The sequence below is a fragment of the Myotis daubentonii genome, chromosome 15, assembly GCF_963259705.1.
Source record: "Myotis daubentonii chromosome 15, mMyoDau2.1, whole genome shotgun sequence".
NCBI classification, from domain to species: domain Eukaryota; kingdom Metazoa; phylum Chordata; class Mammalia; order Chiroptera; family Vespertilionidae; genus Myotis; species Myotis daubentonii.
In genome coordinates this window covers 56,250,175-56,273,096 of record NC_081854.1, presented here as the reverse complement: position 1 = coordinate 56,273,096, position 22,922 = coordinate 56,250,175, and the positions used below count along the sequence as shown (strand labels likewise).

Sequence of the window (22,922 nt, the reverse complement as noted above, 5' to 3'; positions counted from 1 at the left end):
CACTCTAAAAACACAGACACGGTATTTGGTTTGATCTGTTGCAAAAAAAAAAAAAAAAATGTATTTGATTACTCGAGTAAAATTACAGTATCTCTGTTGTTAGTACGTATTAAATGTTAAAGAAATTGGACCCCCCACCCCTTTCCTTTCAACTTTCCAAGAAAGTGCATGTAACAGTCCAACGGTTCCTTCCAGACCGAACGCAAAATAAACCGACACGAGGCCGGCGCTCTTGACCGAGAAGCAGCCACTTGCTCGCGTGAGGACACATATGTACATTTTAATGAACGTGATAGTTCTCACTGTATTCACAAGAGCATCTACGGTTTCTCCATCGAAGGCTGTTCAAGACGCGATACGTAGCAGCATTGGGAAATTCCAGCACACGTTTGCTATGGTGAAGAGATACCTACAAGGCAAAAAAATGTTACGTCTCAGTCCCCACTACCAAAACAACACTTGTATTTTCTCTAGAGAATTCGGCGTGCTCCTTATTGTACAGAAACCTACGGACATCGAGGACGACTCAAGTAAAAAGCACAATACAAGAGCAGTTCAGAACGGAAATGGTTAAATCTACAAAAAAAAAAAAAAACAACCAAAGAAAAACAAAACAGGTTGAATTTTAGGATAAAAATTTAAAATAAAAAAGGCAAAACAAACAAAAACCCTAAACCAAAAAAAAAAAACGAAAAAAAAAACAACCCCAAACCTTTCAAAGAACCACACTGTTCAGTCTGTACGTCTTTAGTCCTTTTGCTTAATTCTGTTTTTCGGAAGATGAGACAATGCGTTTGCTGAGAAAATGCTCCTGCAGGATCAAAGTGTACATGTATATACAGACTTTATTAGAGATCTAATGCATCGCGGGGGCATGGCGCCCACACCGGATTCGTATTAAACTGGATATAGAAAATAAGTTAATGCCAGATTAAGACCGCCGAGCAGGGCAACTTTGCAATGGCCATAAATGTTACAGCGAGTTTACAGCACTCTAGTCAATTAGTATGTAGTCCCAAATACAGAAGACCAAAGTTAACGCTTGCATTCTGTCTGCAGAGCCAGGTTATATCACTAATAAATAAGCTTTCTGAGAACTCTAGAAGTGGAACAAGGTACAAAAGAATGTCTTCGTCAAGGGGAAGTAGTTCAGCGGTCTGGGGGGGGGGGGACCCGAGGGGAGAGGGGGGGGCCAGGGGGCGAGGAGGAGGCGTGAGCGGGCAGGCTGGGGCCTCCAGCCGGCGGCGGCGCTTTAACTGGTGACGATTTCCTTGCTGTCCTCCAGGAAGCGGGTGAGGCGGAAGCTGGCGGCGGCGTTCTCGCTGCTGGCCATCTTCTCCAGGCCGGCCAGGGGCGCGCTGGGCTCGGAGCTGGGGAGCTTCTCCAGGTTGCCCGTCAGCCCGCTGATGGGCGAGCTGCTCCCGCTGCCCAGGCTGCCGGGGACCGGAGGGACGCCGCCGTTCTGGATGACGGAGATCTCGTTGGCCTTCATGGCCAGCCCGTTGGAGAGCGCCGCCGCGTACTGGTTCCAGAAACCGGACGGATCGCCGCTGCCCGACCGGGCCGCCAGGTCCTTCTGGAACATGTCGGGGAACTTGACGGGATTGCCTCCGAGGAACGCCATGGGGCCGTCCACGGAGAGCCGCCGTCCCCGCCGCGCAGGCGTGCTGTTCCACATGTGGGTGCCCATGTGGACCTGCGAGGAGAGAGCGAGAGGGAAAAGAAAAAAGAGAGAAAGAAAGGGAGACGCTTAATAGCTGAATTGGTTGCCACTCCCATCTCAACAAACACTCAGCAAAGCCAGTGGCCGAGATGTCCGTTCTTATTACGTGCCAGACAGGGGACGAGGTAACGGGACCATCCGCTCCGAAGACCGGTAATAACCCGTCCGCTCCCTGCAGCCGGGGCCGCCTCTCCTGTTCCCCAGGCAAACGGGCAAACGGGCCTTCCTTACTCCGTGTTTATTGCCCCTATTTCGCTTATAATGGCCTCCCGCGAGCCAGGCGGTCACGGATAGCGCCGTCCGGGGTGAGAATTGTTATGTCCACTCTCATTGCAACGGTCAGGATTGTATCTGACACCCTTTCCCCTAGAAACGTCCTTTTCAGAGGGGAAGAGAGTAGCCCTCGCTGACGGAGGGCCCCGTGCACAGAGAGAAAACGCCAGAAAGTCATTATTCCTCCCGCACGGCTGGCAGCCATCTCCAGGGGCATCCTCTGTCAACAGGAAACTGTACACAGGGAGCGTGCTCAACTGTTGCTCTAGATTCATGTAAGCGTATCTGCCTGATGGCCAACACCTATCAGTAGGAAGTGTTGCCTCATCGATTATCATAATGCCCGCGAGCGGAGGGCTGACGCCGCCGCGCCTGGAGAAACAAACCGCGCGGGCCTGCACGGTTATGAGCAGGAGCTGCACGGGCCGCGGAGAGCTGCAATTATTAAGCGATCGGCGCAGCCCACAGGCCCGGTGGAGGCTTTAATCAATACCCCATGGCAACCGGGCTGTCTTCCCCGGTAGGTGAAGCCATTCATTTGGTGCACTTAACGAGACAAGGGAGGCGGGCCGCCGTTTCGCTCAGGTACCAAATGATTCGATGCACGCCGACCCTCCGCCAGCTGCAGCCCCGGCCTGGTCCCTGCCACGAGCCCCTCCCGCACAGCCATCACTTCCCCACACAAGCCGTCACGTGCATGCAGCGGGCTCCCCGGAGGGCGGGCCCTGCCCCCCCCCCCCCGGGGGTCTGGGCTGCTGACCCGGGGAGCATGCATTACAGACATCGACGGGCCACCCGAGAGAGGCCCAAGGGGTGGCCGGGGGAGCTGCCGGCAGGCGGAGGTACCTTCAGATTGCCTTTTGTGGTGAACGCTCTTCCGCAGATCGTACACGCGAAGGGCTTCTCCCCGGTGTGAGTCCGCTCGTGGATCTGCAGGGCGCTGGACGAGGAGAAGGTCTTGCCACACGTGTTGCAGTAGTGTTGCTTGGGAGTTCTCCGGGGCAGGGCCGGCAGCAGCACCGGGGACGTGGCGGAGGGCCCGGGGGGGACGTGGCCGGCGGGGGGGTCCTTACTGTCCTGAGGAGGGACGTGCACGAAGCCGTTGACCTCGGTTTTGATGAGCGACGACAAGGGGTTGGCGGGGGGCATGGCCGCCGGGCTCTGGCCGGGGCCGAGGTTGGGGCTGGGCTCGAAGAGCTGGGAGGGGAGGTCCCGCATCTGGTGGGTCAGCATGTGCTGCTTCAGGTTGCCCTTGGTGGAGAAGCCGCGACTGCAGACTGTGCAAATGAAGGGTCTCTCTTTGGTATGACTCCGGTAGTGAATGTCCAAGGCACTCTGACAAGCAAACGTTTTGCCGCAAATGTCGCAAGCCGTGTTCTTAAACTTCCCCCGGTCCCGGAACGGGAAGAGGAACCCCAGAGAGTCTTCCTTGATGATTTTCTCCGCGTGGCTCGAGGTCAAGTCCAGGGCCCCGCCGTTCACGGGGGCGGGAGACAGGCCGTTGGCGAACTCGCCCGGGCCCGCCCTGGGGGGCTTCTCGTCGGCGCCGGGCGACTTGTGGGAGTCCTGGGCGCCGCTGGAGGGGGACAGAGCCTGCATGGACGAGGTGGACTCGGACATGGCCGGGCTGCCCGCGCTCTGGCTCTCCACGTCGCCCCCCACGGAGGACGAGTCGTTGGTCAGGACGTCCCCCTCGACCGACCCGTTCTCCATGGCCTTGAGGCTGGCCTGCAGCTGCTCGGCCAGGCCGGCGTTGATCATCTTCATCTGGTTCTCCAGGGCCGCGATGCTGGACACCTCCAGGGGCAGCGGCGAGGACGACAGGCTGTCCTGGGAGGCGTCCGCCGACCTGGGCGTGTCGGGGATGCTGCCCTCGGGGCAGTCGTCCATGTTTTCGTCGGAGAAGTTGTCTACGTCGTCGAAGTTCTTCTCGTCGAAGGAGCCGGTGTCGGAGCCCATGGACTCGGGGTAGCCGTCGGGCACGGGCGTGTTGGGGATCTGGCCGCCCGTGTGCATGCGGATGTGCTGCTGCAGGACCACGGCGTTGGTGAACTTCTTCTGGCAGATGGGGCAGGAGTGCTGCACGCGCAGCGGGGGCATGGCGCGGTGCACGCTGTAGTGGGTCTTGAGGTTGCCCTTGGTGGTGAAGGCGCGCCCGCAGACCTTGCACTTGAAGGGCCGCTCCCCGGTGTGCGTGCGGTAGTGCATCTTCAGCGCGCTCTGGCAGCTCAGCACCCGGTGGCAGATGACACACTCGTTGGGGTCCGCGGCCTTCTTGTCGATGTTCTCCACCAGCTGCTGCAGCTTGGACGTCTCCGAGGCCTGCGTGGAGTCCAAGAGGCCCCCGAACGGGAACTTGGCCTTGAACTGCTCGGACATGAGCGGCAGCAGAGGGTTGGTGAAGGCGGCGGCGGCGGCGCCGGGCGGGCAGTTGTCCGCCGCCGCCATCGGGGAGCTCAGGGCGCCGCTGCCCGCCGCTGGGGCGGAGCCGGCGACCACGCCGCTCTCTTCGCTTTTGCCACCGGAGGGTGGCACCGTGGACCCCTCGGCTTCCTCCCCCGGGAGCCCACCCGGGTTTCTCGGGACGGGCTCGGGGGCCCCGGAGTCGCTTTTGACAGAGCCCGGGGGGCTGGCGGAGGAGCGGCTGATGGGGATGGGGGCCGGCTCCTCGGTCTTGATGAAGGGGGTGAGGCTGGGGAGGGTGGGGGGCAGCGGCAGGCCCACCGACGTGGTGAGGGTGGGCAGGACGGGCTTGGTGTCCAGCCAGCTGGTGACGGGCTTCTCGGGGGGGATGGACATGCCGTAGGGGATGCCGGTGCTGGTGGGGATGTTGTCCAGGTGCTCGGGCACGGGGTAGGGGTTCATCTGGATGTGGGGGTACTTCTCCTTGTGGCGCTGGAAGTGCACCTTGAGGTTGCCCTTGGTGGAGAACCTGTTCCCGCAGATGTTGCACTTGAAGGGCCGCTCGCCCGTGTGGGAGCGCAGGTGGATCTGCAGGGCGCTGTCGCTGCCGAAGACCTTGGCGCAGAACCTGCACTTGTGCTTGAAGAACGCCTCGTCCGACGCGCTCTTGGCCTCGAAGGCCGCGACGGTGGGCGGCTTGCTCTTCCGCTGCTGGGCCAAGGCCGACAAGGGGCTCAGGTCCTCGGCGGTCGTGCCCACGCTGGGCAGAGGGCTGGGGAACACCGCGCTGGCGGGGGCCGGCTGAGGTAGAAGTGGGTTGGACGCAGGGCTGAGCAAGCTGCTTATTGCGAAAGCTGGTGAGGAGGCCGCCGCCGAGACCACGGCGGGGCTGCCGGCCTGGGAGGCGCCGGCGCCCGGAGCCGCCCGGTCCGAGGACGGGGTGGTCGCCGCCGTGGCCAAGATGCTCACGTGGGGAGAAGCGCCGCCGTGGGGGGGGACGATGGTGTGGCCAGAGCCGCTCTGAGGTAGCTGGGCCGGGGGCAGCTGCTTCAGGCCGCCGATGCTGGCCGACTGGCTGGCCAGGCTCTGGGCTAACCCGGCGGCGGCCGCCAGCTGCTGAGACAAATGGGAGCTCAGCGTGGACAAGGGGTTGGCAGATGTTCGCAAAGGACCTTGGGAGGGACTCGACGCGGGCGGGTCGGCGTTCTGCGAGGCCAGCAGCAGGATCTGGTGGCGGATCTGCTCGATCAGCTGCAGCTGGTGGATCTGCTGCTGCTGCAGCGCCAGGAGCTGCTCCATGAGGGCGGGCACGGCCGGCTTGCCCCCCGCCGCGCCCCCGCCCCGCGCCTCCTGGGAGAACTGGGCCACGGCCACCTTGGTGCCCTGCAGGTTCTCGATGATGACGTTGCTGTTGATGACGGAGAAGCCGCCCAGCGCCGCCAGGTCCCCGGGTTGAGGTAGAGAGGTTGTGATCGCTGAGGTACCCGTGGAGGAGCCGCCGGAGCCGCCGGGGCTGGCGCCGGCGTGGCCGCCGCCACCGGCTGGGCCGCCGCCACCCTTGTCGGCCCCCGGGGCCTCCACCTCCATGGACCCGTCCCCGTCCGGCCCGCGGGGTCCCGGGAGCTCGCCGCCGTCCCCTCGATCGGCTTTGCTAGACGTGTCATTCACGTGTTCCCCGGGATTCTCGGGAGGGGGGCTGGGGGAGAAGGTGTCGGGCGGGGAGGCGGGGCTCTCCGTGACGATTAACACGAGTTGGTTCTTGGAGCAGCTCTTCTTGTGGAGCAGGAGGTCCGACAGCTCGAAGAACTCGGCGCAGCACCGGCCGCACACGTGGGCGTCCTTGCTCTTGGCGGGGCGATGGGGCTGTCCCTTCTCCGCGTGTCCTGCCAACAGCAAGAGGAGCAGCGTTAGGAAGGAAGCCGGGGCACCGTCCCCCGTGACCTCAAACCCCAGACAGAGGTGGCCGGTCCACCGCGGGCTACCTGCGGAGCTCGAGACCGTGGCCCCTGCAAAAAAAAAACAACCCAGCCACCAGGACCTACGGACGTCCGTGCGGCGTGGGAAGGATGTCGGAGGCGTCCCTATCCATCGGGTTCCTCCAAGAGCCACGGCCTTCAGTTAATCCATCAAAATGTAAGCTACGATGCACCGAAGACAGGGTGCCTGACGCCGTTCCATAGCGACACATCGATCTCCAATACTTCCTACGCCGCACCGTCCACTCACCCAGAGGGCCCCGCGGCCGCTCGCTCGGAGGAGGACTTATTAGGCCCCGGCGCCCCTGTCAACCTTGTTCCCTTTCACCCGGTGCCAGGATACCTGTGACAGTTGGTTCTGTCACTAAACTCATTTGTAGCCATTCGGGCTCCAATCGGCGGTTGACAAGGAGACAAGCAATGCATAGCACCCACCCGCCGCCGACTGACAACCTGGACATCGCCTGCCCGCCCCCGCCCAGAGCCCCAGCTCAGCCAGATCTGTGACACACACACTGTGGTCGCACCCGCAACCGGATACAAAGGAGAAAGCAACACACACACACACACACACACACACACACACAACGAAGAGAAGCACCATGACCGTAACCCGCGACCAGGCCCGCCTGGCATCGGTGTGTCACCCCGTGGCACGTTTTGTTTTAAAATTAAAGCAAGGACTATCCATCAAGGGGCTCCACCGGGCCACCTGGTGCCTCTAAAATATTTCACCCAAAGGGCTCTTCCTCTCTCTCAAGCTGGTGGAGATTTACATTTCTGATTAAACATCAACTTCAAGAAGAGATGTGCCCTGGAGGGGGGCGGGGAGAAACAATTCCTGGTTTTTAAGAGTTTGGAAGCGCTTCGCCTCTCTCCTGGCCTGAATGCCTTGGGAAAACACACACACACACACACACACACACACACACACACAACAACCCAGTTTGCGCTTCACTGTTACCAATTGTTGAACAGATTGTCCCGGACCTTTCGGTATCAAAAAAATCCCCTTTATTTTCACGTCTGTTTCCACCGGTTGCTCAGATTTCTTCTCACCCAGATCCATTTGTAAATTCAACATAAAACTCTCCAAACGGCAAGCTCCTCTCCTATTCACAGGCAGGCCGGCTCCCATTGTTTCCCGTCTCGGGGAACACCAACTTCTGCTGTACAAATGGTGTGTGGCCATCCCCGGGGGCTGGGGGGGAAAACTGTTTAATTCAAGGATTACCTCCCTGCATGCTTTTCTGCCGAACGGAGTCAGATAATAGTCAGTTTCCATGACTTCCAAATTGAATCTCTCAGAAAACTTGCAGGGGCCGAGAGAGAGAGAGAGAGAGAGAGAGAGAGAGAGAGAGAGAGAGAGGCTAATTGTGAATCTGAATAAATGCAAAATCAAAATGCTGCTTTTCCAGGAAACATAAGAGTCAACTCTAAAGAGCCAGCCGTTTGCCTTTTTTTGTAGTGAACATCCAAAAAAAAAAAAAAAAGGCTCGAGCTGTCGGGCATTCCAGAAAATATAATTAATACCTAAATACTAACTAAACTTCGAAAATGCCTCGAGTCTGTTTGCCCTCCGCGCTGCGGAGCTGGTCAGAAGCTCTGCTCAGGAAGCCGAATGTGTGCGCCCGTTCTTCCCTGCGAGTGTTATTTGAGGAGCTAAGTTACACTTAACACGCTGGCTTTCCTAATTCCCATCTTTTAATCTCCACGAGGGCAGGGTGCAAAACGCATTCACAATACCCAGCAAATCTCAGTGGCGCAGGGAACACCAATAACGACTCTGTTTTAATTTAATGTCTAATCATCCTAAATTGGCCCCCGGATTCCTGTGCACATTCGAGGTGCCGTTTTAAGCAGTTTCTGTCTCTCTCTCTCTCTCTCTCTCCCCCTCCCTGCCTTAAAATAATGTAAACAAGATACTAAACGAATTTTTGCTCAAGTTATGTGGCTTAACTTGGGACAAAAATAATGTGACAAAAAGATCCTTAGTATTTTGACAACCCGTTTTAAATGATGCATCCATTTCGGATGCTTATTTCAAACGAGGAAATGCAGTTCCTAATATATTCAACAGAAATGTTATTTCCTCCTCTTTGCACATTTCCATATGTAATGGTTATGTTTCCATCTACTTTTACAGCCAATTATGAAGGAACAAAAGCTATTCTGTTTGTTCACACATTTTCAACAAAATGCATTAAAACTATTATGTCAGCATGTTCTATTAAGCTCTGCATTCAGTGGAAAATACTTTTCAACCAGCTCACATTTATCAAAACATAAAGCCACTTTAAAACACAGTTTTGCTTGGTCAGCTGGGCTTAGGCAAATAATGACAGATTCAGAACTAAATAACTAGCCAGGGAAATCAGAAAACTGACTTCACCAATTGTACACATTACAATGTCGTTGCTTCAAATATTTAGCACATCTGTGCTCACGACGAAAGGGCATTTTAATTCCCTGTAACGTGCAAACATCTGATATTCTCACACTATCGAGAGAAAATAAAAAAGAAGGTTACTTTACAGGACTTAGCCGGTGATTACTTGCTTTCCTGGGCTCAAGTTCTACGCTGGCGCTGCTGTGAGATTCACTTGAGAATTTTCAAGTTTCTCAACCTGAGCAGTTTTATATTTAAGATGGTGCTAAACTGCACGGAAAACAGAGCTGCTTAAAATAAATGCCTGCTGGCTTGTAAGAAAGGGGCTGTGTTAAAGAGCTGCTCAGACTTTAGCTTCGATTTTCGCAACATTTTAATAAGTTGACATTTGATCTCACTTGGAGAGGCAACTAATTTAATTTCCTGATGTTTATGAACACCACCCCCCCCCCCCCAACAACAACCCAAAAAAACAATTGCTGGTATCTATTTTGATTTATTTCAAAAGCAGGTGTCGCTACACTGTAATAGTTCTTAACTTTAAATCTATCTGCATTCTGAACACAATTCCAATGAAACAGCTTTAAAGAAAAAAAAAAAAAGATAAAACACCAGGACTAGCTTGAATCTTGAACTACTAAAGGGAATAGTTTAAGTCAAAATAAGATACGCCGGTGCACACACGAGCGCGCGCGCGCACACACACACAAACTAACACGTTCTAATTCATTTTTCCAACTGTCTACTTCCTTGTATCTCTGAATAATCTGTGACAGGATTCCAACTGGTGACCCCATTAGAGTAAATACAGTTGCCTTGTTCCCTGTGCTGTGGTGAAAATGACATGCCGGCCCCTTTGCTATGGATTTTGCATGCAAATTAATCTAATTTTGTAATCCTGGTCAGACAGGAAGATTTAAGGAGAAGTGTTTTTTTAAGTATTGACACACAAAAAGATATTTGGAATTTCTGGTATTTTTTTTTTCGGGGGGGGGGGGGGTTTGGGGTGGTGGGGAGGAGAGGAAGGGTGAACTTACAGCTCCATCCAATTTCTACTAAAATCCCAAATGTTTTTTCTTGTTACACTACTTAGGGACTTGGTGCCCAATTCAAATTTGTCAGCTTTCCCTCATCTGAGCCAAACACTGCAGAACAGCAGGCAGAAAACCGAGGTGTCCCAGGATCTCTGTCTACCGAGAAAACAAAAATAAAACTGTGCCCCACACAGAAAGGGCTAGCCAACCAGGGGGAAAACAGAACAAAACAAAAAACAAAAAAACAAGACCCAAACCAAAACAACACAGCATTCGGCCAGGCGCGGTTTTCTTCTGGGAGCCCCTGGGAAAGCGCCCCCCCTGCCTTCCCCTGACCTTCAGACCACGTTCCCATTTTTAACAGACCCTCTGGTGACCGTGATTGGGGAGCCTAGAATCCTAACAGGCTCTTCCTTTTCCGTGGGCCAATCGCAGACATTTTTGATTGATTGGTCTTTTTCTTCTTTTTTTTTAATTGTTGGCACAGACCTGGGAAAGGCCTGAATGTCCAGCTTAAAATTCCCAAGAAACCGTAAACACCAGCACATAGGCTGTGAGTATTTTCGGCCCCGTCTGAAGTTTCCTCTCTGTGACGCGAGACCAAAGACACACATTTCCTGGCACCTTCCAAGTTTCCTGGGTGTTCTGCCCCGGACCGGTGTCGTCTTGCGTGGAAGAATACAAGTGAAATCTTGGGGCGTGGGGGGGGGGGGAGCAACAAGATGCTCCTTTTAAAAATTGGGATCCGAGCCCACGAGAGGCACCCGGGAGTGGAAAGGGGGGGAAACGCCGTCCCCGTGGCTGAATCAAACTGAACACTAGATGGGGTTCCAGTTGCGAGGGTTTGTTCAGCAACTTCTTTGTGGCTTAGCTCTTCCAGTGACGCGGAAAAGAGAGACTCCTTAAGGCGAGAGATCTAAACTTTGGCTGCGTCAACATTGGCGGAGGCACCAGAAACTAAATCCCTCTTGTGTGAGGGCAAAAAACAGAGCGATGGGAGCTACCTGTCAATCTTCCCCTTTGGGGGTCTGGCATCCCAGGGCGGCCCGGGGGAAGGAGGTTAGGAAAAGAAGCCAAGCTGATAAGGTGAAACTAAAATAAACGACCCACTTCCTGCTAAGTGACCGGCGAGGCTCAATGTGGGGGTCACCGGGAAGATCCTGAAGGACATATTATGGTCTGGACCTCGTCACCTCTGCCTGGGAGGGGGCTGGCAAAGGTTAAAACAGCCCCGACAGGTCTAGGTTTTCTCAAGCCTGGCCCGCAAAGGCGGTCCTGCTGGGGGGAGGGGAGGGGGGGTGGTAGGGGAATGGACCACCTCCTTGCTTGCTAACCTGCTCAATTGCTTCAGTGTGGGCGCTCTGAGAAGACGCCCCGGGAGAAGCGGCCAGCTAGCTGCTCCAGGGGATGTCTTAGAAAAACCGAGTCAGGAATTGCAGGAGGAGTTTGGTTCTGGCTAGGACATAGAGCTTGGCTTCTAACAATTCCAAAAAAACGGAGGGGACGACTCATCTACCAATTTCTTCCCCAGGTTCCCAGGAAGGTTTCCACATTAAAAAAAAAAAACAAAAAAAACCCCACACAAAACAAAAACAAAAAAACAAACAAACAAAAAACCACAGGTAGGTGTCTGCCTTCGAAAGGACGGTTGGTGCAGACATGGGAAGAAATGGAATGAAGTCCCCCCAAGCATGACCCATCAACTGACCTATAAACTATAGGAGGAACTGGATGTGAAATAAACCCCCCAAAACATTCAGCATCACAAAGCTCACTGTCACACACACCGGCTCTCAGGCCTTTGCTCTCAGACCTTTGCCGGTGTGTTTGTCTTTAACATTTTAGGGAGTCTGTGCCACCCCCCACCCAGAAGCCAATCCCCCCCCCCCCAAACAGTTTGCATTTCCTCACCCAGCATCTCCCATTATGCGACCAACTTAAAAACAGGCCCGATGAGACATAAATTCTTTGGCAACTGCCTTATCTTGCAGGTGTTGGTTTGTTTTTTGTGTGTTGGTTTTTTTTTTTAAAACCACACCAATTCATTACGGCTCTCTCTAACCTTCTGGGCCCAGAAATCAATGAGCAGCCATTAAGCTGCTCAGGATGAGGAAATTACTTTGGTAAATAATAGAATTTCATTATTAATACAAATAGGAGGATTTTTATGCGACTTCACATGACAGTCAATGTTTTATCTGCGGTTCATGATGCTTTTTATCTTTCTTCCAATGTTATCTCTTCCTTGGGAAAAAAAAAACAAAAAACAAAAAAAAAACTCTGAGCACCAAAATTCTTTCTTACTAAATGAATGGAGTATGAATGGGCCGTCCATGTAGTTACAGGGATCTTAAAAACACCACACACACACACACACACACACACACACAGACACAGACACGCGGAATCCACATTTCTGGTAAAAAACCCACATAGAAGAAAATTAGATTCCAATACTCCCTTTCCTCGGAATAACTGATCTCGGTAAATACTTTCCCCAGTGCAGTCCTCTTCCTACATGCAACTCAAGACTTGTTGAATATCACCTCCGACACAAATCATATTCGCCATCATCTTGGTTTCGGAAGAAACAGAAAAACGCCCAGGTTTCTCTGAGGGTGCTCCTGGTCCCTCCGCCTCGCGGAAGTAGAATTAAAATGTGAACACTGTAAGATTGACCAAAATAATCTTGTTTTCCTGAACTTGTTCCAATGAAGTTATCCGTGTGGCTGTCCAGCATGGCTTGGGGTTTCTTTGTATGCACGCGCGCGCACACACACACACAGACACGCAAACACATACATGCATGGCACACAGCACCGGCCCAGGCTGCCCACAGCCTGGGGAGTCGCTTGGCTCCTGGAAGTGGGGTCCACAAACTTTTGTAGGTGCCACTCTAGGCAGAAGTCCTCCAAGTGGAAGGGGCCGACGGGGGACCGGAGCACGGGCTAGGTTTAAATGTGGGATGCGCCTTCCATATTCCATGTGGCGTCGTGGGGGAGACCATTTCAAGATAGAAGAAAAAGGAACCCCGTTATCTGAGGGCGGGTTTGCCTTCTAAAAATGTAACGACCTTTTATTTAAAAAACAAAACAAAACAAAACAGCAACACAAAAAACCAACTGGAGTCCTTACACAGAAAACCCCCAACAAGTGCTTGAAGGGTGTGTGATGTGTGTGTGTGTGTGTGTGTGTGTGTGTGTGTGTGTGTGTGGTGGGGCTGGGGGGGTGGATCGAGATGGCTACTCCTCTGCCGACACCATGGTGGCTTTTTGAAGGTAACTCTGAGATGTGTCACAAACTCCTGGCTCCCTTTCCCTGGCGAGGGTTCCCCAATGAGAAGACGCGGCCTGTGCATGGCCCTCCCGTAAGTCAGACCTGGAGGAGGATTAGCTGTGTACTAATATTATTACAACACACTAAATCCTGTAACCCTCTTACAGAACCTACCCTCTGGGCAGCTTCTCCCCAACTTATTGTTCAGCCATGTGAGAACAGTCATCACCTAAAACCATTTACTGCCCAGGAGAAAGGGGGTGGGCAGAGGCGAGAAAGGGCCCCTCCGTTTACAGCTTCTTGGGACAATGAAGCAGCTTTGGGGGATAAAAAGAGAAAAGAAGAAAAAAAAAAGAAAGAAAAGAAAAGGAAGGAAGAAAAAAGAAAAGGAAGGAAGGAAGAAAAGAGAGAAAAAAGAAAAGGAAACTTGATTCAGTTACTTAATTAACTTACCTCTAAGCTCAAATAAACTAAAAAAAAAAGTCCTAATAAATAATAATGGGAAGAGGTAGTGAACCCCTTTTATGCCGTGGCTTTATGGGAAGCCTTCACTATTAAAAATTCAGGATTCCGAAAGGCAGCCGCCAGGCTAGCCCGGTTCTCCCCAAAGCCCGAGTGTAATTTCTTTTTATTTTTCTGGAAAATGTAGCAAACCTATACAGATTTATAAAAAAACAAAAAGACTAAAAACTCCCCCTTCTCCTCCGGTTGGCCTGCTGTTGCCTCTACACGTTGTCAACTGTTAACAGCAGGACAGCGGGGCAGGCGGTCGGTCTCCCCAGAAACTTTAGGAAAGAGGAGTGTGGGGTGAGGACAGACAAACCAGCTGAGAAAACCCGGGAAAATATTCGCAGCAGTAGCAGCTGCGGCCTGGGGTCGCTTCACCTCCAATGACCCCCGCCCCAAGACCCGGCTTCCCCGGGGGTGGAAAGCGGGGTTCGGGGACCCTTCTAGGGGGACTGAGGAACCCCAGAGACTCTGGGTAAGGTTTGCCGCTGGAGGAAATACTGGGGTCGGGGGACGAATATAGCAAATCATTTTCTTGACCGGCCTCAATGCTCCCCGGTTTCTTACAGGCCCCCCCACGCCAGAGGTGCTGGGTCCCGACTGCCAGGTGGGGTGCAGGCAGCGGGAGTCCCCCAGCCTCTTGGCCTCCTGGCGCGGGTCCCTGCGCCCCGGCCCTCCCGAGGAGCAGGCCTCTGGGGACGGACCCGGAGCCCGGGCCCGGGCGGCCCAGAGTGTCGGGGACAGAGGTGCGATCGCAGGGCAGCTTCGGAGCCCCGTGGGGGTCAAGCTCCCGCCCGCACACCCCCAAATGCCCCCCGGACGTGAGCATCCCGCCAGACGCCCGGTTCGCCCTGGAGCGACCCCTCGTCCGTCCCCGGCGGCGCGCCCGGAGCTGAGCCGGCGCCGCTCCATCGCCTCGGGCGCGCGGCCTGGGAGCTGGGAGGCCCCGAAAGCGAAACACCTCCAGGGACGGGAAGCGACTCGGGGTGTCCTCCGTGCGTCCCCCCAGGGGCCTGCCCGATCGCGCTCCTCCGGGCTTCGGCTCCCGGACACAAACTTCGTCCAGGACTTGTCCTCCCCGCCGGCGCCCGCAGCGGCCGCCTCCATGCGGGAAGGCGAAGGCGGCGGCTCCCGGGGCCAGAGGAGACCTCGCGGCTCCTGTTAGGACGGGGACCGGGGTGCTCGGGGGGCGCGCACCGAGTGGGGGTGCATGTGCGGGAGGGAAATGCGGGAATCCACGGGGGCAGCCGGACCCTGTCCTCTAGCCGCCCGCACTGTCCCGGGAGCGACCGGCAGCTCAGCGCCTCTTCGCCCCGCCGCGACCCCAGCGAGTCCGGCGCGGGCGCCCCGACACAGCACCCCATCTTCTTGCAGCTCTGAGCCCCCAAAGGCACCCCAGGAGGCGGCGCAGGCCCAGGTGGAGCGTGAGGGGTGGCGCGGGAGCTCCCAGCTCGGAGTTCAGCGCGGAGCACGAGTCAACTTTCTTCCCGCCGGCAGCAGGGCCCGGCGGCAGAGGCCTGGCCGGGGCCCCCGGGCGCCCCGCGGGGAGCGCAGGAGCCCCGCACGGCCGGCGCGGAGGGCCTCTGGCCGCCCTCGCGTCCCGCCGGACCCCCGGACCCCGGCCGCGGACAGGCGGGTCCCGGGCTCCGCTCCCCGGAAAAGCCGGGACGGAGGAGCCAGGCCGGCGCGCTCCCTCCTCCCCCGCCAGGACCCAGCAACTCCGGAAAGATCCCGCCGGGAGCAGTGTTTGCATTCCCCGGGGCGGCGGGAAGCCCGGCGACGGCAAATTGAAAATTAAAAAGAAAAGAGAAAACGCGCCGAGTCGCCCGGGAGAGCGGGGCCGCGGCGGCGGCGGCGGCGGCGATGGGTGCGGGGCCCGCCGCGTGTGCGTGGGCCCGGGTGTGCGTGAGTGTGAGTGAGTGCGTGTGTGCGCGCGTGTGTCCACGGCGCGGGCCGGAGCACTCACCATCTCGCCGGGGGAGCGAGGCCACTTCGGGGTCGGATTGGAAATGTTGAGGCTTTGCTTGCTTCCTCCGCGACATGCTGGCTCAAACATCAGCTGGGGCAGAATAAAAAATTACTAAAAAAAAATCTTCTCAAAATTACGGAAATCGAGCGGCGGCGGCGGCGGCGGCTCCCCCCGCCCGCCCCCTCCCCGGCTCCCCGGCCGCGGGCGCAGCGCGCATGTGTCCTGCTATAATTATGATTATCAATAATGCATTGCGATTAATCATAGAGGGGCTCTTTGAAAGGCGATTGGCACCGGGCCAGCGCTATTCAAACCCGCTCGCCTTAATCAATTAGTTCGTGATTTGCTGCAGACCCCTGTCTCTCCGCGCGCTGGCCCAATAAGCCGGCCGCGGGGCTGGCTCTGCGCGCCGCGCCGCCGACACTCGGTTAACCCTCTTCGCGACCGCCGGGGACTCCGCGGCCCGGCCGCCGGGGGCCGGCCTCCTCGCCTCGCCTCTGCGCCCCGGGCGCCCGGGCCCGCGGCCCCCTCCCTCCCCCGCCCCTCCCCGCCCCCCCATCCCCGGCTGGGCCGACCCAAATTAGCATGCCCTCCCCGGAATGAAGCCTCCCGGGCGGGGGTGGGGCCGGGCGGCGGGGGCTGGGGACCCGGCTGCGGGCGCGCGAACTTCCCAACTCCGGCGCTAGGCGTGCCGGCTCGCGGGGGGAGGGAGTCCCGTGGCGGGATGGGTGGGGGGGGGGAGGAAGTCCCGTTTCGTGAGCGTTTCTTCGTTTCTTTAAGAGCTACCAGCAAGCAGCCCACCCCCACACCCATAAAAAAAAAATAAGCGAGTGGGGAAGAGCCAGCCCCACGCCGGTCCGCCTCCCGCCCGCGGCCCAGCCTCCCGCCCGCTCGCCGCCTCGCTCAGCGCTCCTTCGCCCCGAGTTCTCCAGCCCCTGGATCCCGGGCTCGCGGGGGTGCGCAGAAGAGGACCCAGGAAAGGTTTGGGAACGTGATGGGTTTGGGGGCTGGGGGGAGGGGCAGCTCTCCCGGCACCCCGATTCTCCTCCGAGGGCCCCGATCCTCCAGCCTCTCGCTTGCTCCCTCGGTCCCCTTCTCTACCTCGGACATTCCCAGGACAATTAGGGCTGAAGTTTTCGGGAGCAGCAGCCCCGAGCCCGTGGGATAAGGGGCGGCCCGGCTCCGCCCAGGAACCCTCCCGACCTCACCCCCCCCCTCGCCTGCCCCGGTTGGCTACAGGGCGCGTCACTCCGCGGGGAGGCGGCGGCGGCGGTGGCGCCGCCGAGCCCGGGGCGGGCGGAGAGCTGGGACCGGCCTGGGATCCGAGTTCAGCTCCAGCCGGGGGGGAGGGGAGGGGCCGCCGCTTACCCTGCACACGGCTACCCGCCCCCGGCCGAGGGAGGCGCGGCCCAGACCGGTCCCCAGGACCCCTGGGCCCTCCGCCCGGGGGGAGGGGGCCGCACCCCAGGCTCCTGGCGACAAGGTGGCCGCGCGGAGTCGGGAGTGAGTGAGGCGGGGGAGGGTCCCTGTCCGCAGCCGTCTGGCCCCGAGGAAGCTCGCCTGCACCTCGGGCACTTGCCGGGCGCGGCACCCAAACTTTTCCAAGGAGCTCCATCTCCCCAGGCGGGGAAGCAGCCTCCCTGCCCGCGCCCCGGAGCCCCGAGTCGGGAGCCCCGGCCCCGCACTCCCTCCGCCGGGCTCGGGCGCCTGCGAACCTGACTCTCCGTCCTCGGCTCAGCCCGGCTCTTCCCCTCGCGCCTCGGGGTCTCCTCGCTCCAGGGCTCCCGCAGTCCTGCGCCCGAAGGACAAACTAAACTTCGGCTGAGTGATGGGGCGGCGGGGGCGGGGGGGGGGGGCAGATACACAATCCCTACCCTATCTCGCGATCGGGAGAGGAGAGGGCTCATAAGGACGCCCCAATTCTTGAGCGCCCTGGAGTCTGGCTAGCGCCACAGTCGGTTCGTGCGAAGTGGGCACCAATCTTCCGAGTGGGGTTTCGGGTACACCGGACCCTCAGCGCACTCCCCCAAACGACTCGTTTTCTCTTAGGTTTTTTTTTTTTTTTGGTTTATTATTTTTTTTAATCTAAATCTTTTGTGTGGTGGTGAATGTTTCTGTTTTCCTCCTGCCGACACCCCCCTCTTTTTTTTTTTTACTATAACTTCTTTCTCCTTGTTTGCCCTTTCCTCGACTTTTTCTCTTGTCCCTCTTGTTTTTTCCTCTCTTCTGCCCTCGCTCGGTCCCTAACACACACACACACACACACACACACACACACACACACACACACACACACACCCTCCGCCCCGCGCTCCCTTTCTCCCCAGGTCCTGTTGGTTCCCATAGATTTTGATAAAAAGACAAACGAAGCTCTCAGCGGGGCTGATGTTGAAGAATGAAGATAATAATGTTTCCATAGGTGGTGCCTCAAATGCCATTATTTCTCACTGAATATTTAAAGAGACCCCTCAGCCAAGATGGATCTCCGCGCTCCTGGGCGGCTAGCGGCTCGCCTACCCCAGACCCCGGAGAGTGCGCGGAAGCCGGGGCCAACCCCGCGCCCGCCCACCCTCCCTGCAAACGGTGGTCGCCCCGAACGCACCAGCCCGAACGCGCTCCAGGTGCTCCCATGCGTCCTCAGGCCCTTGCACACTGTCTCTCCCACCCAGCCCGCCTCCGGAGCCGCCCGCATCCCTCTCCAGCAATCTTGGCGTCTGGCAAGCCCGGGCCTCGGGGCACCGCGCGCTGCCAGGAACCCAGCGGCGCCGCCGAGCCCGCAAACCTTTCTGTCCCGGACGCGCGGCGCGGCGCGGCGCGCGCAGCAGGACGCACCCGGGAATGGCTTCCCACGTGCGGGTGACTGGCTCTCTGTGTGATTAAGGAAGGGGGGGTCTTTCCCTCCCCCCCAAAACAAACAACCAAACGAATGCACACGCAACATCAGCTGCGTGACGTTTGATTGGAAGTGGGCGCGCAGAGACCGACCGAGTCGGGTGATGCAAACTTTCGTAACTTTTTTCGTTCTTCCGCGTCCTCCATGGCGCAGAGGCGGGCGCCTGGCTCCGTGCGCGGCTTCTCTCGCTAATTTCTTGTTTGTTTTCCTTCGCTCTGTGGCCGGGAGAGAGGATAGGGGAGCAGGGCGCGGGGGAGGGGGGAGAGGAGGAGGGGGTGGTCAGAATGGCGGGGAGAGGAGAATTGGTCTCTATTGTAGATGGCAATGCATCAATTACGGGCCATTGTCTCAGGCCCAAGTTCCATGGTTCGCCGACGCGGGTGCCGCAGTGTCAGGGCGCGGGTGAGGCTTGGAGTGCTGCGAGGCCCAGAAATAATTAAATTAATAAAGACGGATCCAGAGTGGGGGTTGGTTTGTACTTTTGAGCGGGGCTGCGAGTGCCAGCGAGGTGCCACCGCTGGAGTCCATGCGGGCGACCTGCCCACCCAACAGAGGAGCGCGGTCCGCAGGGGCCCGTGTCCGCTTTGGGTGGAGCAGCTGCTGGGGAGGTTGGGGTGGCGGGGTTTGGACTTGCGGTTCCCAGATCAGAGGGCCTGACACTTAGGGGCGTGGGGGTGCCCAAGGGAGGCAGTGGCCGCCCAGGGTCATGACCTCTGTTGGGCCAACAAGAACCTCACCAGCTCCCAGGGGTGCAAACTCACATGTGGGGGGTGGGGGGGCTTAATACCTGCGTTTCTACCCAATCTGTCCCCTCAGGTTTCCCAAGTCCTAGGGCGTCCTGAGTAGCTTGGCGGGGTGAAGGGCTGTTCCCCAAGGCCGCAGGCCACAACTGAGTCCCCAGCGAAGGGGTTTCCGGGCCTTCTGGCCTCCAGGGCCCTGGAGAGGGGAGAGATGGTTGAGTCTCCCCTTTTGGAGGCCTGGTTCTCACACCCGCAAACACATCCTATTCTGGCCCAGCCTGACCCCAGGGTCTGGGATGGAGCCTGGAGTGAGGCCTGCCCTGGGCCCGGGGCGCCCTCCTTCCACGGGCGCTGGTTGGGCACCCGCGCCCCGAAGGAGGCCCTCACGCGCTCTGCCCGCGCCCCAAAGCCCCCCAGCTTCGGCTTCCTTGGCCCCCAGTCCCAGGCCCCGCTGGGTCCAGCCCGAGAGGAGGGCAGGAGAGGAGGTTTCGTTTTCTGATGCCCGGCCAAGAGCGCGATGGGGCGCCCAGGGGCGGGTTGGAGGCACCTGGGTGATAACCGAGTTATTGATGGGAAGCTTCGCGGTGGAGCTGGAAGATCAGGTTCCCATCCCTCCCCTCCAGGAGGTGGGAGGGCCGGTGGGTGGTGGCCAGTGTGTTGGGATGGGGGGATCTGCATGACCCCGCATTAGCCACTCTGGTTTATTTGTGTTTTCCTCGTCTGAAAGTTGGAGGGGGGAGAAGGGTTGAGGTGGTTAGTACCCTAGCCCTAGCCCTTAGGACTCTTGCCTAGGGTTGGAGCTGCGGGGGAGGGGGTAGGAAACATGACAGAGAGCAAAGACTAAGATTGGAAAGACCTGGGGAGCCGTTCTTTTCCAAGCCCGGGGACTTCGCTTTCCCGGGAGTTTCAGAAACTCCTTTCTTGGCCAAACTGCTGTCGCTCGCATCCTAACCTCTCCTGGGCCGCTGGGAAGGCTTCGAACCCGAGGCCTGGGTAGCAGGCTGGCTGGGTCCCCGGGGGTCCCGGCCTCAGCGGGGTCTCTCCCCTGTGCGCCCTGGGCGCGCTGGTTCTTCGGCGGCCAAGTGCCCCCGGCGCAAAGGCGCCCTTTCTGGGGACTCGGCCACCTGGAGCTGAGGTTCTGTCTCCAGCTCCGCGCCCGGGCAGCGCTGGGACCCTGAGGCCAGGCGCCGGCCGGGGCGGGAATTTCCGCGGTGGCGCGGGGAGGGCGGTCTTGGTGACCAGAGCTTGGTCCTACCCGAGGGTCCTACACGGTCTGCCCTCGCGGCAAACTTGGTCTCTCTTCTCTGCAGGGCCATCCCCAGGTCCGCACTTAGAATCTGAGGACGCTGGCAAGGCCAGTGCCCGCGCCTGAGCTTTTATGCCCCGTCCACCGGGAGCTGGAATTCACCGGCCCAGCAAGCAGCTGTGCCTCGCCAAGGGTCTGCGCGTAAAACTCCTCCCAGAGGAGATGTCCTCGAGGCAGAGAAAGTGGAGAAGACGAATCGAATTTCTAAGAAGAAAACCTTTGCTTCCTTTTGGCTTTCTGAGCGTGAAAACAAAACGCATCATCATCATGCCACAGACCGCCGCTAAGTTCTAGGAAGGTGGTCCCTGGGGTGTCCAGGAACCCTGGGGCGCCCCTATTCCCACTTCCCAGCTCAGGAAGTAGGACTTGGGGAATCCAGTTCGCAGTGATTAGCTCTTATCTGCCATTTGCTGGGAAGAGGTGTGAGGTCTGTGGAGCCTGTGGTCTCCCCCCACCCCCGCATTTGGGGGTGTGCCTGGGGGGCCTGCCAGGACTCTCATTCCCATTCCTAAAAGATGCCTAGATGAACTAATTTAGCATCTTTCTTGCAGCCAACTTAAAAGAATTATGAAAACGCTCTGCTACCTTCTCTAGCAAAACGCCCCCTTTTTAAAAAGCAGATCAAAAATCTCAAAGAGGCCCAGATCTCGGCTTCATAAAAAGCTGGTGTGTGGTGAGAGCTGGCCTGGGGAGGGCATCTCCGTCCCGGTTCACAGCGGGGAGCCCCTTTTGGGTTCTGTGGGTGGAACTCAGACAGGCAGGTCTGATTGCAGAGCCATCCTGGGGTCCTGGCTCCAGCAGCCTCCCAGCCTGGGAGCCAGGCCTGCCTGTCACGCGGCGGGGGGGGGGGGGGGGGGGTTGGGGTGACTTTGCTATGTGGTGGCTTCACAGGGAGTCTTCTCTGGGTCTCTGTCTGCTGAGAGCCTGCTGGCTGGGAGGGAGGGAGGGAGGTTTCTTCTTGGGGTTGCTGTTGGATTCGGGGTAGCATCTTCACCCTGGCCCCACAATGCACTTCAGCTCATCAACCCCGTGCCTGTCAAACCTGCGTCCTTTCCAGATCCTGTGGGAGGACCACGAAAGGCGGGTGTAGCCCCCTCCCATCTCTTCTCCCTTCTCCTTTGCCAGCTCAACAGTTTTCTTTTTAAAAAAAAAAATATATTTTTTTTATTGATTTCAGAGAGGAAGGGAGAGGGAGAGAGAGACAGAGCAAGACCAACGATGAGAGAGAATCACTGATCGGCTGCCTCCTGCACCCCCCACACTGGGGACCGAGCCCGCAACCCGGGCGTGTGCCCTGACCAGGAATGGAACGGTGACCTCCTGGTTCGTAGGTGGACGCTCAACCTCTGAGCCACGCCGGCCGGGCCCACCAGCTTTCTTCATGATGGCACGGACATTGCTTTCTCTCAACCTTCATCGTCCAGCCACAGGGACACCACCTCCCATCCAGTCTCCCGTGGACTTTCATATTTAGGAAACGAAGCTAACGTTTCTCTGCTTCCTCGAGCCCTCTCAGCGCAGAGCAGACCTCTCAGAAGGTGTCGTCCTGAAACCGTCACCACCCACACGCTAATGTCAGGGACTCCCCCCCCCCTCCCTTTCTTGTTCCTGTTTGTAATTCTCCTTCTGTCCTGGCTTCCACTCTTTCATCCCGGGAGCCCCCCCCCCATCCCCCCCACCCCCGGACGCTTTGACAGATTATGTCATCAAATCCACTCCCTGAGGAGCCTTGCTCAGAACTTCGCTCACTCGGGTCGGGACTGAGCTCACGTTCCCTGTGCACTTGGCTTGGGACTAGCTGTGCGGCCTTTGCCCAGGGACTCAAATGGGGAAGCTGTCAGCGAACCCCTCCTTCTCCAACCAAAACAAAATGACTGCAGGAGACTTCGGGGTGTGGGGAGGGGCCCCCGTTTTCCAGGTTGGTTATTCTTTTCTCTTTCGTCCTGGACTCCCCCCCCCCCTCAGAACCTCCAGTTTGGGGAGAACAATCCTGAGAAAACTAGCCTCTTATCACCCCGCACCCCAGCATTCTCTCTCTTACTGATCTCATCTATGTGCCTCGGACTAGCTTTAGTCCACGTTTCCTACTCGGGCATTGAAGCCAGACTGTTGGGGTTCACCTCCGGGCCCTGACCTTTAACAGCGAGATGAGAACGCAGTCCTGGCTGTGCATCCACGTGGGCAGGGGGCGGGGCGGGGGGGGGTGCTCAGTCCACTTAACGTCGCCATCCACTGTTTGCTGCTCCATAACGCGTAGCTGATGGGGAGGAAGCATGGTGCATGCTGGCAGCGTGACCTCCACTGGCCTCCGCGAGTTTCTTCATCGGGCAAAGGAGATAATGATAGTGCTTGTTTCAGAGAGCTCTGAGAGCCTCCGCGAGTTTCTTCATCGGGCAAAGGAGATAAAGATAGTGCTTGTTTCAGAGAGCTCTG

At 57.7% G+C, this 22,922-nt stretch overlaps 1 protein-coding gene across 1 annotated transcript; it reads right to left on the bottom strand.

The window, feature by feature from the left end:
- Positions 1-24: 24 nt before the first annotated feature.
- On the bottom strand, positions 25-15,640 carry SALL1 (spalt like transcription factor 1). Its single transcript, XM_059668065.1, has 3 exons — positions 15,548-15,640; positions 2,843-6,282; positions 25-1,696 (listed from the first exon to the last, which is right to left on the bottom strand). Exons 1-3 carry the CDS (start codon positions 15,621-15,623, stop codon positions 1,253-1,255), a joined length of 3,960 nt encoding a protein of 1,319 aa, XP_059524048.1. The 5' UTR covers positions 15,624-15,640; the 3' UTR covers positions 25-1,252.
- Between the last annotated feature and the right edge of the window lie 7,282 nt (positions 15,641-22,922).

Bases quoted from the DNA above. Each gene is read 5' to 3' on its own strand.
- SALL1 (XM_059668065.1), bottom strand. From the start codon at position 15,623: ATGTCGCGGAGGAAGCAAGCAAAGCCTCAACATTTCCAATCCGACCCC. The intron at 6,283-15,547 runs GTGAGTGCTCCG...TGCTGTTGGCAG, and splicing joins CTCGCTCCCCCGGCGAGATG to GACACGCGGAGAAGGGACAG. The intron at 1,697-2,842 runs GTACCTCCGCCT...CTCTCCTCGCAG, and splicing joins CCACAAAAGGCAATCTGAAG to GTCCACATGGGCACCCACAT.